We start from the raw sequence: 16,673 nt of genomic DNA on the forward strand, positions 1-16,673 counted from the left end.
CACAGTAAAAGGGTATATCACAATAGTCCTAAAATCTGGACACAGTGATCTTCACCCGACAAACGAGGAAAAAAAAAAGCATGAGAAAAGGAAATGATTGCTACAGCTAATCAATATTCATGAGTGTCCTTTGTAACACATGGCCACCTTTAGATAAAAGGGATGGGCTCTAAATTTTAAGTTTTGACTTTCTTCTTATAAGCCAAAAGAGTAAAACTAGCATATCTATAATATAATCTCCGATGGAAATTCACGAAAATTTACAAAAACGCACAACGAGAATCCACGAAATTTATAGAAATTGAGCACATTGAATAAAATTTGAACGACATAGTAAATGCTAGTTCTGATGTATGGCAGAATTGCTATGAGAAATGTTTATTTCCACGAAAGGGGTAAAAAGCAGGATGATGCATTAGTTGCCAAGTTGATCACTCCGCTCCAGTTATTTGAGTGGTAAAATTGAACATATCGAAATACTGCTTCTTAAAATCAACTTGAATGCTCATTTTGATGTGGATGTGGCAAATGCGTCAACGTCTTTGGTCATTTTATCATTTTTACGGCTCATATGCATGGCGTATGCGGCCTGTGAAATTTCTTCAAAACTATCGATAAAAACAACTAAAATTTAAAAATTAAAAGAAAACCGACTGAAAATTGGTGTTTCCCAATTCGTATTTTTTATTTACTTTTAACAATGTTAATCAACCATCACTTGCATTGATCGAGCTACATTTTTAGAAAAAAGGTCATATGTTCAATCTGCTAACTGTCACAAGAAGACCAGGCCTGAATAACTTATTCAAAAACTCTGACTGCTTGGTGGTTACTCCCGAGCAGGGCGCAATTCGATATAAAAATATAGGAATAAACATTGGTTATTTTTTTTTCAGTTTAGCATTCATTTTGTTTGAGCATGCTTCAGGAATATCCGTCATTGTCCTGTTTATCAAAGCTGTTATTTCACACGTCATGCTCATTTTGTAGATGTGCAATCTTCATTCAACATAAGTCCGAGATCATATGATATGCTCTGTCAATGATTGGTTTTGGCTTACATCTTCTTCTTCTTCTTCTTCTTCTTCTTCTTCTATGGCTCTGCATTCCAACTGGAATTTGGCCTGCTTTTCAACTTACTGTTCTATTTGCATTTCCACAGTTATTAACAGAAAGTTTTCTATGCCCGTCAATGCATGAGTATGTGGCAAGTACAGTAGATACAATATGCCCAAGGAGTCATGAATGTTTTCCACCCGAAAACATCATTGGCAGGACCGAGAATCGAAATCGCCACTCCAGATTGGCTTACATGAAAATTATAAATTGACTAAACCGCATCAAGAATGTATTTTCAATGAATTATTGGCAGTGACTGATTTTCTACCCGCCGCTGTCACATCCAGGCGCTATAGTATATGCGCAAAACAGCCAGCATGAGTTAACCACCAGAAATTTGTATGGCGAAAGACATCTAACGCGGGTTTTCTTGAAACTAGAAACTTTTCATGAAAAAATATTTGGTACCGGTTATGTAGGAAGGTGTCAGCTACTACGCCTACCAAATATTTTTTCGATTAAGGTGCTTCATTTGGAGAAATCGAACCTTAGATGCCTTTCGCCATACTGATTTCAGAAAGTTAACTCCTAGTGTGCCGCTTTAAGCACACTCAAAGCAGGCGATTCATTGGACGAACATTTGTCTCAAAATAGGTAATTATGTTCCTTACAAGCTGTCCATACATCGCAAGATGGGGACTTCTAAGGGGAACAGTTTTTCAACAAATACTTTTACTTGTTCAAACTGAATTTTTTTTTCAGTGTCTTTTTATCTTAAATTAAACCAGTAAAGGTCATAATCATCTAAGAATTCAGTGACACTCATTTATTATGAAATTTTGTTTAATTTAGTAAGTAAGTTTACTTTTATTAATCGAAAAATCTTGCACACTCTCGGGAATATACAATAACACTCTTATTCAGTTCTGAGGAAAAATCACAGAGGAAAGTACAATACAATATGTATTTAGCTTCACTCATTTATTTATTAATTTGTTTTTCTAATATCGCATAATTTTGTATTTGACTTTAAGATATTTCATGATCAAGAATAAATCAATAAAGTCAACAATAAGGTTCAACATCCTTTCAAAATAATAATCTGTGAAAGTAATAAAATTTTGAAACTACCTTAAGCTTTCTGATGCACAAATCTAAGAACTCAAAGGTGCAGTCCAATCATGTTGTACGCAAAGGTGCCGTTGAACTACGCAGTCGTGTGTAATGTATATTATCAAATACAAATTGGAAAATTTTACTTGGTGCGTCTTTAGTACATTGGTATTTTGCTTCAAAATATCAGTATTAACCCTCTCTTGATAAACCGTCAAACACACCAGCTAAAAGCCCTGTAAGTTGCATTAATTTGACATCTTTTCTTGCTTGCACTTATGGAATTGAATGATTTACTAGTAAATAGTAAATAGTTATACATAAACATTGTAACACAGTCGAGTCGGTTTTCACGTGGAGGATACATGCCGCGTAAATTGAAACAGCGTAAAAACCGCGTAAATCCCGAAATATGGGTGAAAAAATCGCGTACATCGGATATAAAACATTGACTCTTCCTTGATCAAATGTTCCAAGAAAATTGAAAATCCATCGAGAATCGGCTGAGATATTAACGTCTATCATATTTTCGTGATGTTTTTTTATTTTACGTAATCGTAAAGAGTACCCCAATATAGAAAAGACAGACGTAGTCCCACGTTAAAAAAAAAAACGAAAGACAGATAACAGCGAAATACAGTTTTTCATGTTTGCTCCGATACGGCATTCATGAAGAATTTTGTCGTCACCAAAACGCGAGGGGAGGGTTAAGCAGCTCTGTACCAAATCCTTCGTATTTCTCATTGGTATCCTTAATGCTTTCAAAAAATTATAATTCATCCACACAATTGGTCCATTAATAAGTGGAGTAAAAATGAAGTTGAAGTATCTAAATTTCCACCTCATTAACTCTTCCGAAAGGAAAGCAATGCAAAACTAAAGTAACAACCAACATTTCTGAAACAAAGTCCACAAATAGGATTTAAAATCGTTAGGCTTTTTCGCAACTGCTTCTGTGGAATAAAAATTATTTTTTGGATCAAAGTCTAATTAGTGGTTAACTCACATAAGATCATAATTCATGTGTGGTAATTTAAATACCGCATTATCATCACTTTGACTGATTGCTGCGGTTAAAAATACGTTCGGCATTCCCGGTGGTTTATCTTACAGGTCCACTCTGCCATGAAGGTAAGGGAAATTGACTTATTTTATAATTGCCTCCGACACAGGCCAGTACACGGTCCGTTTGAGGGTTTGTCAAAAGTAGTTGAAGCAAACAATGTGAAACGGAACTGTTATTTAAAAGGACCTGGGGATTTTTAAACTAACTTTCAAATTTTTGTGTCGGCCTAATAAATAAATAAATAAATAAAAGGATGGATATGTAAACAAACAGTTTTACCCCATCCCCACACATGTATCAAGACTATGTAATTCAAGGTAAAACTAATTAAAGTATCTCTGTAGTTCTTGCTATACTAACCGACAGCGATTAATGAGGTGTGTATAATCATTTTTTGTTCATTTTGACGGTTTACAACACCCAATGACCAATTTCTCAAATATAACTCAAACTGTTGCGTAAACATGTATGCTACTAAACGGTTTGTCTAATCGATTGTTTTGTCTCGTGATGTTGAAAAATTACAATAAGAATAATTTCCTAATTTTGTTATGCCAAATCACTTTAATGGAACCCATTCTGCACTATCACGTTTTCATAAGAAGCTTGTAGAAAAAAACGAATTGAAGTTTTATCCTTTTTTGCTCTTTTTATCGCACAAATGTTCATTTGACATTGTTCATTGTTGATAACTATTATTTGTATCTTTTATATTGTTGAGTTGCAATGCTGTCAGCCATTCACATTGTCTCTATATGAATCACCATCATCAATAATAACAACACATCAAACTATGCGCTAAAAGCTTTCTCTTGATTTTCAGATGTCGACAAAATTGAGTACGGATTCGGAGTAAATTTATTTTGATTTAAATTGAACATACGCCCGACGGATTTTACTAGTTACACACATAAATTACGGATTAAGTTATTTGAGAGCTTATGATGATCATTTCGAATATAAAAAAGATTAGCCAAACATGTCTAGAATCGCATTACTAATCAACTGAATTACACATTATAGTAGACAAAAACATACATTTACAATTAACTTTTCAGTAGAGACATTCGATTGATCTCACAATTCCCATCTACATATAGTCAATCTTAGAAATTTAGTCGAACATAAAACAATTTCACAAGCTAAATGGCAAAACATCATGACAAAAGTAAAGTGAATAAATATCCAAAAAGCTGATAGAATCTTCTTCGCAATTGAATACAGTTTCCAGACACATTGCCAATAATTTAAATGATAACAAAATACTCAATTGGTTTGGAGATATTTGCAGTAATGAAATCTGTTCCATATGTTTATGGTGTGGGTGAAATGAATATTATTGAAGATACTTAACATATTTTGCAAACTCAAACTGAACCATCCAGAAACGTGATAAAGCTAATGAAATTACGCTAATGTGCCGAAATGAATGGAGTCTTCGTCGTGTTATTTCTTTGGGACTAAGAAAAATATGACTACTAACACCGTGATGATTCCAAGTTAGTGCGTTTATCCCAGCATTATCACAGATGTGTTTCGCACTTAAAAACAGTTCAAAGCGCACAGCGCAAAACAGAGCAAACTTCTTTCTTTGTTTTACCTTAAGTGCAAACTTTGTTTGCCAACTTAGTAGTTTTTGCGATACTTCCAAATTTGATATTGTTACTGAGAATAAATCTCATTTTTGCATTTTAATTATTTTTTATGGGTTTTTATTTTCATTCAAAATATAAATTTCACATTAACCACACATGTCACATATCGAAAGGATGTGTGTTGCATGAAACATTTCTCTCAACACTGCCAATTCATACAGTCAGAAGCCCATAGTTTCAAACTCAAAAGTAAAACTGACCAGAAAGAAAACTCTTAGTAACCGCGAAACCCTATATCAAAACAGACTTGTAAAAATACACATTATTCATAATACATTTTAATATAACGAAGATCTCCTGCTCACCGAACCTGAATACTGGAGAACTTTAGAATCGATAACATACGTTTCTCATCGTGGGCTATTCCTTATGCGACGGTTCAATAAGAGCATAAACTAAATCCAACGTGCCCATTCCATAGTATTTCAAATCCGTGTAAATATTTTTCTATGAAAAAAAAAACATCAAAGTAATCAAGCCATTATTTGAACATTAAAAAAATTGTTTTGTAGTAACAAATTTGAAAAATACAAAAAAGAACACTAAAGGCTCTAAAAGCAACGTATGCTTCTTTACAAATCTAATCAAAATAATTAGCTAGTGTATATAATGCAGAATATGTACATAAATTAAAAGAAAAGTAAATTTATAACGTCGATATCAAAAAACCGAACAAAAAAATCGAGGAAAAAACGAACAGGCACAGAAAAACACATTTCTGATTGAATGAAAAGAAAATCATGAAATATCATATAAAACGAAAATGGCTGAGTGATAATTCATGCATAGCATCATTACAAATACATCTTAGAGATAGTTATCACATGTTAGGAAAAAATGTTGAATCTAGTTTTGCAGCTTATTGCATCAATAGTTGAGGTCTATTTGTTTACAAAATGTAGCGGAATTTCATTTCAACAATTCGACAATACTTCCGGCATATTGAATCCCAATTGAAAGTAGGCTCGTATAACGTTTGAAAATGCAAACTCAACTGTATTTAACTGGTTTCAATATCAGAAACACTTTTTGCTGAAAGGTTATTTGGCACATTTTTGTATAGAAGTAAGAAATTAGAAGACATTTTTTTCAATGTTTTAAATCAGCATATTTAAAAGGTACTACCGTTGTTGGTAGATATTGAAAGCATTTAGTTTTGATGAGGTAATCTGCAAGACACCATATATGTATCTTACAAGCAATAAATATCTAGAATTTTGCAAAAAGGGAACGGTTGATTTTCAGTTTGAATTGGTACTATCAGCTTCATTTAATATTGACCTCGGTAACGGATATATTTGGCTTTCATGAATCATCGACCCTGTTCGAACCATTGTCACTGCTGGCGCGTATTTAGATTAGCTCGTCGCTATTTATTTTAATTAGCAAATTACGACATCTCTGGCAATAATACTTTTGCTAGGCAAAATTGATAACGAAAATTTTGTTCTATTTGTACACACATTACAATGAAATATTTTGAAAATAATGGAAATGATAGTAGTGGAACATGTGAGCGAGCCAATTGGAATAACGCCATTTGGCATCAAGTCATTTTGTTTGAAAGCCATTTAGTGTAAGTATGCTAAATACTGGACACTTGGCATAATTTGTACATTATCAAAGGTGAGGGTAATTTTGCATATTTTATTGTCTTCTCAAAATAGTTTTTTTTACATGGAATAAGTATTATACATATTGAAAAGGAAAGAAGCTAAAAACTGAAAGTGAATCATGAATATTATTCAAAATGCATCTGCTCGGCATTACACAATGGTGATTACTTTTTTATAATAATGCATCTTTTCGAATTAAACAGGTAGATGTTTGCCCGGAATAAGGCATTGGTAGATTTAATTCAAAGCTTAAAATATTCATCTCCATGAAGCAACATCGGTCCGAATTTTGACAAACATCGCAAGATTATTCAAAACATAGAATGACATAGTCAGACAACTACTCAACCAACTCATTCATTCAACTGTCACTGAGTGTGCTTACTATGTGCAGAAAAAACATAATAAGCACTGTTTATATTGATGTTTACCGTTGGAAGTGCCTCGCGGTTGCAAATCGGATTCAGTTCTATGTGATAAATTACTCATTTAAAACGTGTTCAGATTTCAGATAATTTATCATTTTGTAGAATGTGCATAAATATTCAATGACTAATATTCAACCGAATATTGACAGTCCAGAGCCGACTATGAATGTGCCTGGAAGTGAGCTGACAAGTGAAGAAAGGTGTACTTCACCAAAAATTATTGGTATTTTACACTCTGGATACAATTCCTTTTTGAGAGCAACCACCTGTCCAGCAGAGAACAAAAAGGATGTGATGATTATAGCAAGCAAGCTTTTTCCTAGATACCTTTCTTGGGAACAATCGTCTGTCGCACCAAATGACCTCCCCTTTTTCACAATTCAAAATCATGTCCAATGACCCACACGCTTGTCGCAGTTCAGCATTCTATCAATTTTCCGTTATGCTAAATAGCACTATGCCAAATGACATAGAGCTTCCATAGTTATTATTCATTGAAATAATTGAGATTATTCAATGAAACACTTTTTGTTCGAAGAATTATTGTTACCAATCATCAAAAATCCACTTTGCCCTTCAAATATGGTGACTAACTTTGAGATGGACAGAAAAATAGACGTTATAAAAAACCACTTTAAAATATGGTTTGCTTTTCAAATATTGGACCTGTTTTCAATATATTGCTAAAAAATTGAAGCGTAAGAGTATTACCTTTAACTAAAAACACGGAATCTGAACTTGTATGGATATTTCACAAAGCTATTATTTATTTGATTTTTGGCCATTTCTTGTTTTCCATTTTCCATTTTTGTTTTTCAGTTTCTGTAAGGTTCTTATGAAGAACTGTGTTGAAATCTGCCACCCGCTGGTCTGTATTTCTACTTTGTTATATAGGGGAACTGTACCGGATTTGGCCATGTTCCCAAAAATAAGCCAATTCGCAAGGGTTTTATTAGTTCCAACAAGAGATATATCCCTCACCCTTCAACGCTGCTTTCAACTGATCGATTATTTTGGAAAAATATGTATTTTTCAGGGTTGGCCAAATTAGGCGCTAAGTTGGCCAAAACCGGTGCACTTCCCCTATGTTAAATTGAACGATCTTTTTCGGAACCGTCATTTTTTTTTCAGACAACCGTATCTTGAATTTCGTTACGCTAATAAAAAAAATCGGATTTAATTATTCCCATGCGTATTAAAATTGAGCAAATGTTATATACATCTGAAATACGCTGACTTATGGAGAGAGCTAGCCTTTTGTACACGCTTTTGATCGATCCAACTTAATGTGGAATTATTTTACCTAAGGCCATGATATTTGTTTCGGTCATTTTACATTTACGTACAAACATAATGCAAGTGAAGAGAAAAAACAAAAGCTTAACAATTAATAAAAATTAATTTAGCCCACATCTCTAGTGGTTTATTTTGGATTCTGAGGTCAACTATTCCCACAATTAAATCGGAAATTCGTAGAACTTTTCTTTAAACTAAAAATGTCTTTATGGATTTCAAAATTCCTTAAGAGATCTTCAGATAGCTTAACTCTAAAAAAGATCTAATGAAATCTAATGAAACTCTTCAATTGGAAACAATATGTAACATGTGAAGGATCTTCAATTAGGGAATTAGATTTTGTGGCTTTCATTATATTGCAAACCAGGAGATAACATTTCAGAAACGATATAAGTATCCTTATAAAATTAATGAAATTGAAAATAAAAAAACATTTGGTAGATTCATTAGTTTTCGAACTTTTGTTCATTCACTGTAAATGCTTTTCTGGTGATGAAAGTAGCCGCACACCTCGGGAAACTTGTCAGCCGGGTTTTGGTCCCCTTGTATTTTAAATGGGGTCAAGATTCTGATTTTCCGTGTCAAATTCCGCCAATCCGACCCCTTTAAAATAACACGGGAATAAAATCCGTGGACAAGATTCCCGAGATGTAGGGTTTAGCTGCTTTTCACACCTGTGAATAAGCCTCTGGAGGCTGGCAGCGTACAGTGGAACTAATTAAAAAAGACGGTCAAAAATATAAGAAGTGATTGAAATGGTCTAAAAGGCCATATATTGGAATATTTCATTGAGTATATGCTTCATCTTATTGGCATTACGTCCCAACATTGGACTATACTAGTTGGAATGGGTTTTGTTTCGTTCATAAACAACGTAACGCCGTAGAGGCGTAGTTGGTGACTTAATAATACGGATTATGTAAAATATTCGTTAATGATATGTTTTTTTATATTTAAACATTCAAAAGTTCATCCGTCACTCAAGTTTGGTTTGCTTTTTAATAAAACCTATGAGGCTTTCCAAATTACTACCCTCATGTCTTTTGAAGTTTTTTCTTTTAGCTGCTTGAAGTAGAGTATTACCTACTACACCATATAAGTTAGTTTCAACAAACAAATACAACATGAATATAATCTAGAGTTTAATATAGCTTGTGAAAAACATATGGTTTTGAACGGGCCTTCGCAAAATTTGGTAACAATGCCAAATGCTTTTTTTTCTCAATATTTTTTGCTATTTATCATTAAGTTACAAAACTTTATACCCTCCGGACTTCGGTATTCAGATAAGAATCATGTACTCAATCGAGTTGGAAAGTTTTTTTTTAAGACGCGTAGTAATCAAGGAGCTTCCATGAAGATTGATAAAAGGCGATTGTAAGTTGTAAAAATATGTAAGATTGCATACATGTTTTCATCAGCAAAAATTATGATTCCTGTGAGATATTTCCTTTTCCCAGCAGCCTTTACTAAAAACTTTGAATAACACGATTGCTGCGAATTGGCGATGTTCACCTTGGTGTAAAACATTGCTGAGGCATTGGCAAACGATTAAGTGTTTACACAGTTAGCTCGGTTCATCGGTGTATGGAATAAATTTACAATGTTTTTTTAGAAATAGGAAAATAACAGTACTCATATTTATGCTTTTTTAAATTCAACCCAACAATTCGGTTCAAGAATAAATTTCCAATACCCCTTATCTAATTTTATGAACAAAGGCTTGATAATGATTGCGTTGGTGTGCTACCAGATTCGACCATTTGCCATTTATTTTTATTTCCTTCTACATATTCCTTTTTCTGCTTGTCATTGCATCAAATTGTATGTTGTGAATACATCAATGGATAAACCATGCAAAGGAAATCGAGGATGTTCCCGTAAATCGAGCGAATCTCAGAAATGGCAGTCAAAAGGTTAATTTGAGACTCCGTTTGAAAATTTGTTATTTGGATCATAAGACCAGATCACTGACATATTATCATTGGTAATTACTCTTCAATTAACCTTCTCTAGCTTAACCATCCTTTTGGTATCCTCATGGTTTATTAAAGCATGTACGATTTCTAACGAGTTATGATAAACAGTATGATGTTATAGCAAAATCAAACAGTTATTGAACATTTAATTTTCTTACTAAAACTACATCTACAAGAATTTCGCTCAGCTGGTAGTGCAAACACTATTTCCCACAGCATATTACACGAAGTACTACAGGATTAAACAATTTGAACGTTAAAAAGTAAAAAAATCATTTACAACGATCCGGATATGACCGACATACAAAGAGCACATAAATTGTCATCAATCTCACTGAACTTTAAAAATCAAATAAGAGTGATATAATTCTCTTTGCTTGCTTTATATTTATCTATTGATCACACCAATGCGTGATTCTCAAAATTTACCAAAGCAAAGTATGTCAAAGTATGTTTCCATTCGCTTGAACATTATGCAAAAAGCATTATAAAGACAACTAGCTCAGCAAATATTTTAGCACTAGAAAATCCCTTTTGAAAAATTGTGTGAACTTCCTTTTTTTCATTCTTTAAACCAGCCATTGCTTCCAAAGCATATTGTAAAAAAGGTTTAATCACAATAATATTATCGCCAGTTTAACCTAGCGTCTTCCACAAAATCTGAGTACTGCTCTGTTTGTTTGAAATACTTTTTCATTTGTGCTTCATAATAAATAAATATTACCAAAAGTCTAATTTGTATTCCATATAATGCAAACATTTAAATATTATCCCAAAAAAGAGTAAACATATCAAGTCCCAGTCTGCTACCAGCATAGTAAAGGTGCCAAACTAATGTTTTTTTTTGTTGAGCTGTATTACAACGTGTTCTTGTAGACCTCAATGTTCATTATCTTGTTGTTTTCTTGTTTCTGTTTACTTCGCAACGGTTCCAATCTCTCTATGATCAAATTTATAATTATGTGTACTTGATGCGTACGCTCATGCGGTTCAAAACACCGTTAAAAGTTAACTAATAGTACATATTACTTCGACCTTATGTGTAAAAATGACCTAAAGGGCTGCCACTCAATTATTCATAAGCCGAATAAAAAAAATCTAAAATATGCAAGGAAACATTTGTGAAATAACTACAATTTACTCAGTCATCCTGACATGAAATCATGAGAACATAGTTCTTCTGCTCATATGAATATAAAAGTTTGTCAATTAAAAGTCACAAAAAAGTGCACAACTTTATGAGCATGGTACAGCAGGGGAAGTGAACAGGCCAATAAAAGTGTTCCAGGTGAACTTTCGAAAAGTCACTTTGCAATTTCTTTTCATTTTCCCTCAGTATTGCAAAATATAGAACATAATACAATAAGGCTGAAATATCATTAAAATCCTAAATGGTATGTCTGAAGGTGGCCTGGTATCCTTCTGTCATCATGATCCACTTCCCCCGGTGTACACCACCGCAAATCAAATTTTGTTTCGCGAATTTCCTCGATGTTATCTCATGTGTTTTATTTTACTCAACCTTAATTTGTTGTATACCGTGCCGCTCAACAACTTCGGGTCATTTTTACAAACCATATAAAGCGTACACTACTAATAGTGTCGAGTTTAATGATCTCTGGCGAGTTAATAGCCTATGTTTAAAGAAACAATTTAGAAGTCTCATCTCATTATAACTTCATTAATACAAACTGCCAAACATTGACATATAACAAATTGCCAGGAAAAAAGTAAAACTTCCTATCATTACTATTTCACTTCCATCAAATTATTCTCTCCATAAAAAATACTCAAATAATCAGCAATTTTGTTGAGATACATGCAGAAAAATAATCAGACTATTTTTATATATATGAAGATTCTTATAACGTAATGTAGAGGATGCGTAGTAAGAAAATTAATTTTCGGTGAAAATCATTCATTACAACGTATTCATTCAGCAGGACTATACATAAATACTTACCTAAATCGTATATACATAAGAAATTTGTAACTTCGAACACAAATCGATCGTGGGAAAATATGATGAATTGAGCGTTACAAAACAAAAAAAAATGCAAAAAGTAAGCATACCAAAATCGACTTAAGTGATTTTATAGCATACAAAACAAGAATTTTAATAACGACCAAACTTAATATTAATTATACACATAAATGTTTTTAACGATACGGAAGATAAAGAAAATGAGCAAAATTGATACTAAAACACCAAGAAGTGCTATTAGTAAATAAAACCCATTATTATCTGTTTATTATATTTCATTGAAATAATGAAGACGAATCTTCCACTTCAGATATAATAAGAAAATATGAAAGAGTAGTGCATAAATCTAGAATGAGCATTATAAAACGAGTTAAAATATGGTGATACGAGTGTTAAACCAGAGTTATTATCTTTTATTAATAATCTGATGCAGAAGGATGAGAAATATTAATAATAAAAACTAGTTACTGCCTTAAAGAAAATAGAGAAAATAATTGAAGTTCATTGAAACGTAGCCGATGATTATATAACGTAAAGAAAAAAGCAATCGATCGGAAGCAGAGAAAACATGAGATAGGAAAATAGACTTTATACGTTTATTCAGCAAAATCAATTCGAACAGATAATTCTTTTCATCCAAAACATAACAAATATCTATTCAAAATCATCAGAACGTATGTCAGAACAATTGTTTTCTGTCTGCTATGTTCATCTTTTTTTATTGTCATGATTCACAGAAAAGCGAAACCCATAAAACTAATATAAGTCTCAGTGACATTGTAAATACTGCCATGTATACAATAATAAAACCAAACTATTTCTAACACAAAATAAAAATAACGACTACAAATATGAATAAAGTATTTTCTTACTTCAACTCGAAGTTATTCGAACTATCATCTTCCACTTTTTGCTTTTAAGAAAAATCAAAGATATCACATGGTACCTTTGGAGATGTTATTTTGGAGACTAACAGAGCAATGCTTTTAGGTCCTTGTTGTAGACTTCAATGTTGCGAAAAATCCATATTTCTTATCCTGCTCTCCACGTTAGTAACAATAGGACAAGAGCTTGCCTATTGTCAATGCCAATGAATCCGATGTGAAAAAGCACATTTCTTTATTTCTTTTTTGGAACAGAGGAAAGCCGGCTTGAGTAGAGCACGGGCGCAAACTCCTCTTCTTTTCATATCCGCAGAATAACATTTTCCAACAGATACAATGTTTAGGGTAATACTGAATAATATGCCCCCGTAAGGCAATACCTGTGATAACTTTTTACTTTTCAACGCAGTTCATGCGTTGGTAGTCCAAATGCATTGCCTGTTATTAGTCATATAAAAATATTACAGAGATCACGTAATAAAGCTTTTTTGAAAAGTCGTGAAAAATAGATTTCAACAAGTGCATGGGCAAAACTTCCCTCCTTAACCAAAGACGTTTCATAGCCCTTCATTAGTATTCAATCTATCCCATAATAAAAAGGTTACAAATCCTTATGTGCTTGACATTAAAAAAACCAACATAAGTCCATTCAAGCAGGTTTGAATTACATTTCAATAATTTCCATATCATTTTGAAGCAGCATAGGATTTATTGAAGAAACAAGTTCGTTATCACGGGAAGTAAATAAATACGCTGTGAACAGGTAAGTAATTTGAATGTCAAACTTTAGTTCGATCTCGATGCATTCAAATGTTAGTGGGAGAGGAGTGCGGGAGGTGTGGGGTTGACCCGTGGAAGGTCCGGTGCTATATGCCAGCCCTTACTTTGTACCGTTTAATGCACAAAAACGATCCATAAAAAATGAAAAACGATCCATAAATAACATCTGAATGTTCCATAAAACGCTACCATAAATCCATAAAATAGTTCAGGAGTATCCATAAAGAATAATTTTAAGATCCATAACTAAGCTAAAATTTAGCAATTAAAATTTTGATCTTGACGATGATCCATAATTTCAGTAATATGATCCATAATTTTGTTCAAATGATCCATAACCCTTGAAAAAAAGGCCAATAAATCTATATTAATTGAGCTACATTTAAAAAAAAATCATGGATCATTTCACCAAAAGTATTGATCATAAAAACAAAGTAATAGATCTAATGATCAAAACTATGGATCATATGACAAAACTATGGATCATATTACCGAAGTTATGGATCATAATCACGTTTTCAAGATTACGGATCAAAATATGTTTTTTCATGGATCATTTTCCAAAGAATTATGGATCATTTGATCATGGGAAAATAGCAGGAATGATATTGTTTTTTTTTTAATTTTATTTGCCAATTATCTAAAACATGCATTCATCTCTTAGACTAGGTGTTCCGTGTTTTTTTAACACTATCATCCTTATTTGCTATGTTACTTTTTAGTTATTATTTATTTATTTATTTATCATCAGACACGCAGTCTGCGGAGGGTCCGCAAGTCGTCCTCCACCTGATCGCTCCACCTTGCCCGCTGTGCACCTCGCCTTCTTGTTCCCGTCGGATCGTTGTCGAGAACCATTTTCACCGGATTACTGTCCGACATTCTAGCTACGTGCCCGGCCCACCGCAATCTTCCGATTTTCGCGGTGTGAACGATGGATGGTTCTCCCAACAGCTGATGCAACTCGTGGTTCATTCGCCTCCTCCACGTACCGTCCGCCATCTGCAACCCACCATAGATGGTACGCAACACTTTCCTTTCGAAAACTCCCAGTACGCGTTGGTCCTCCACGAGCATCGTCCAGGTCTCGTGTCCGTAGAGGACTACCGGTCTAATGAGCGTTTTGTAGATTGTCAGTTTGGTACGGCGGCGAACTCTATTCGATCGAAGCGTCTTGCGGAGTCCAAAGTACGTACGATTTCCAGCCACTATGCGTCTCCGAATTTCTCTGCTGGTATCGTTATCGGCGGTCACCAGTGAGCCCAAGTACACGAATTCTTCAACCACCTCGATTTGGTTTTCCGTTACTTGATTAGGTGATTTCCATGTGGCCTTGTGGATATTCTTACGGGGGAAGAAAGTGCTTCGGACTACCATTCCGCGGGAGGCTGCAAAGTTTATGCATTGTTGGCCGTTGTCGTTCGATACGGTATGCAGACTATCCGGTCCGATGACCGGTCTATACATTTCCTCCCTTCCTATCTGGGCGTTCATGTCACCGATGACGATTTTGACGTCCCGCCGTGGGCATCCATCGTATGTCTGCTCCAGCGGCGCATAGAACGCTTCTTTCTCGTCGTCGTCTCCCTTCGTGTGGGCAGTGCACGTTAATGATGCTATAGTTGAAGAAACGGCCTTTAATCCTCAGCTTGCACATCCTTGCGTTGATTGGCTGCCACCCAATCACGCGTTGGCGCATCTTACCCAGCACTAGCGACTTGCAGTTCCATGTTCCAAGCTTCCAATCGTGATCCTTTATTCGTCGCCTAGGTCGTTGCCGATTGTATCGAGTCGTATTATCTTCTATGTCGTTCGTAATAGTTGGTTTTAAAGGCGGCTTATTGGGCCTGCGCAAACCTCCTGTCTCGTCGGAGGGCCGTCGTGTCAGGACTGTTTAGCGTCCCACCTAACACCAGGACTTGGGCTTGTGCGCTTTGAGCGGCACACGGTCGCTTTGGCGGAGCCTACTTGCGGATACATGCAGCTTTTTATAGAGGTTTAACAGGGCCCACTGTCAAACCCCACCACATCCTAGGCAGGCGCCACAACTCGCAGATGGCCTGGGGAGGGATCGTCAAGCCCTTGGACATAGTCCCTGCTGCCCACAAGTTAGTTATTATTAATACATTTCAATTGCCTCTGGCAGTAAGGATTTTTCCTCTGGTTTAATTGAACCAAGTAGGAATTACAATGTTTTTAACTTAAACTAAACCTAACCTAATTTATACTAAGGGTACAAGGAGCTAATCGTTGCAATAGAAGATTGCAACGATTTTTGTCTAAAATTGGAAATTATTTTGTTGGACTTTTGTTGCAATGTCTCAATATTAGAAATTCTATGAAGTTCATTGGTACTATACCACGGAGGCAACTTCAGAATCATTTTCAAAATTTTATTTTGAATCCTCTGAAGTGCCTTCTTTCTGGTATTGCAGCAACTAGTCCATATTGGCACAGCATACAAAATGGCAGGTCTAAAAATTCCCAAAGTTTTGATTTTCTGTTTATAAGTGGATATAGACACTTAATATATTTGTTACACTTGGCTTGAAGGCCTTCAATGTGATTTTTAAAAGTTAATTTTTGATCTAGCAGAAGTCCTAAATATTTAGCTTCGCTATAACAAAATAATTGGAACCCCATTCATAGTGACAATATGTCTGCTAGAAGGTTTCAAATAAGAACTCGGCTTATGTGGGAAAATTATAAGCTGAGTTTTGGAAGCATTCGGGGAAATTTTCCATTTTTGCAAGTAATTGGAGAAAATATCCAAACTTTTTTGCAATCTACTACAAATGACACGAAGGCTTCGC

General features: G+C 34.4%; 1 protein-coding gene across 7 annotated transcripts in view; it reads left to right on the top strand.

Annotated features, from left to right (window-relative positions):
* The window catches only part of LOC134224628 (innexin shaking-B), a 223,018-nt gene extending 209,928 nt beyond the window's left edge, over nt 1-13,090 (top strand). For all 7 annotated transcript variants that reach the window (XM_062704061.1, XM_062704060.1, XM_062704058.1 and 4 more), the window contains exon 13: nt 4,062-13,090. In XM_062704061.1, coding sequence (XP_062560045.1) covers nt 4,062-4,105 — 44 coding nt within the window. In that variant the 3' untranslated portion in view covers nt 4,106-13,090. The remainder of the gene's footprint in view (nt 1-4,061) is intronic.
* The last annotated feature ends 3,583 nt before the right edge of the window (nt 13,091-16,673 follow it).

Source organism: Armigeres subalbatus, chromosome 3 (assembly GCF_024139115.2).
Source record: "Armigeres subalbatus isolate Guangzhou_Male chromosome 3, GZ_Asu_2, whole genome shotgun sequence".
NCBI lineage: Eukaryota > Metazoa > Arthropoda > Insecta > Diptera > Culicidae > Armigeres > Armigeres subalbatus.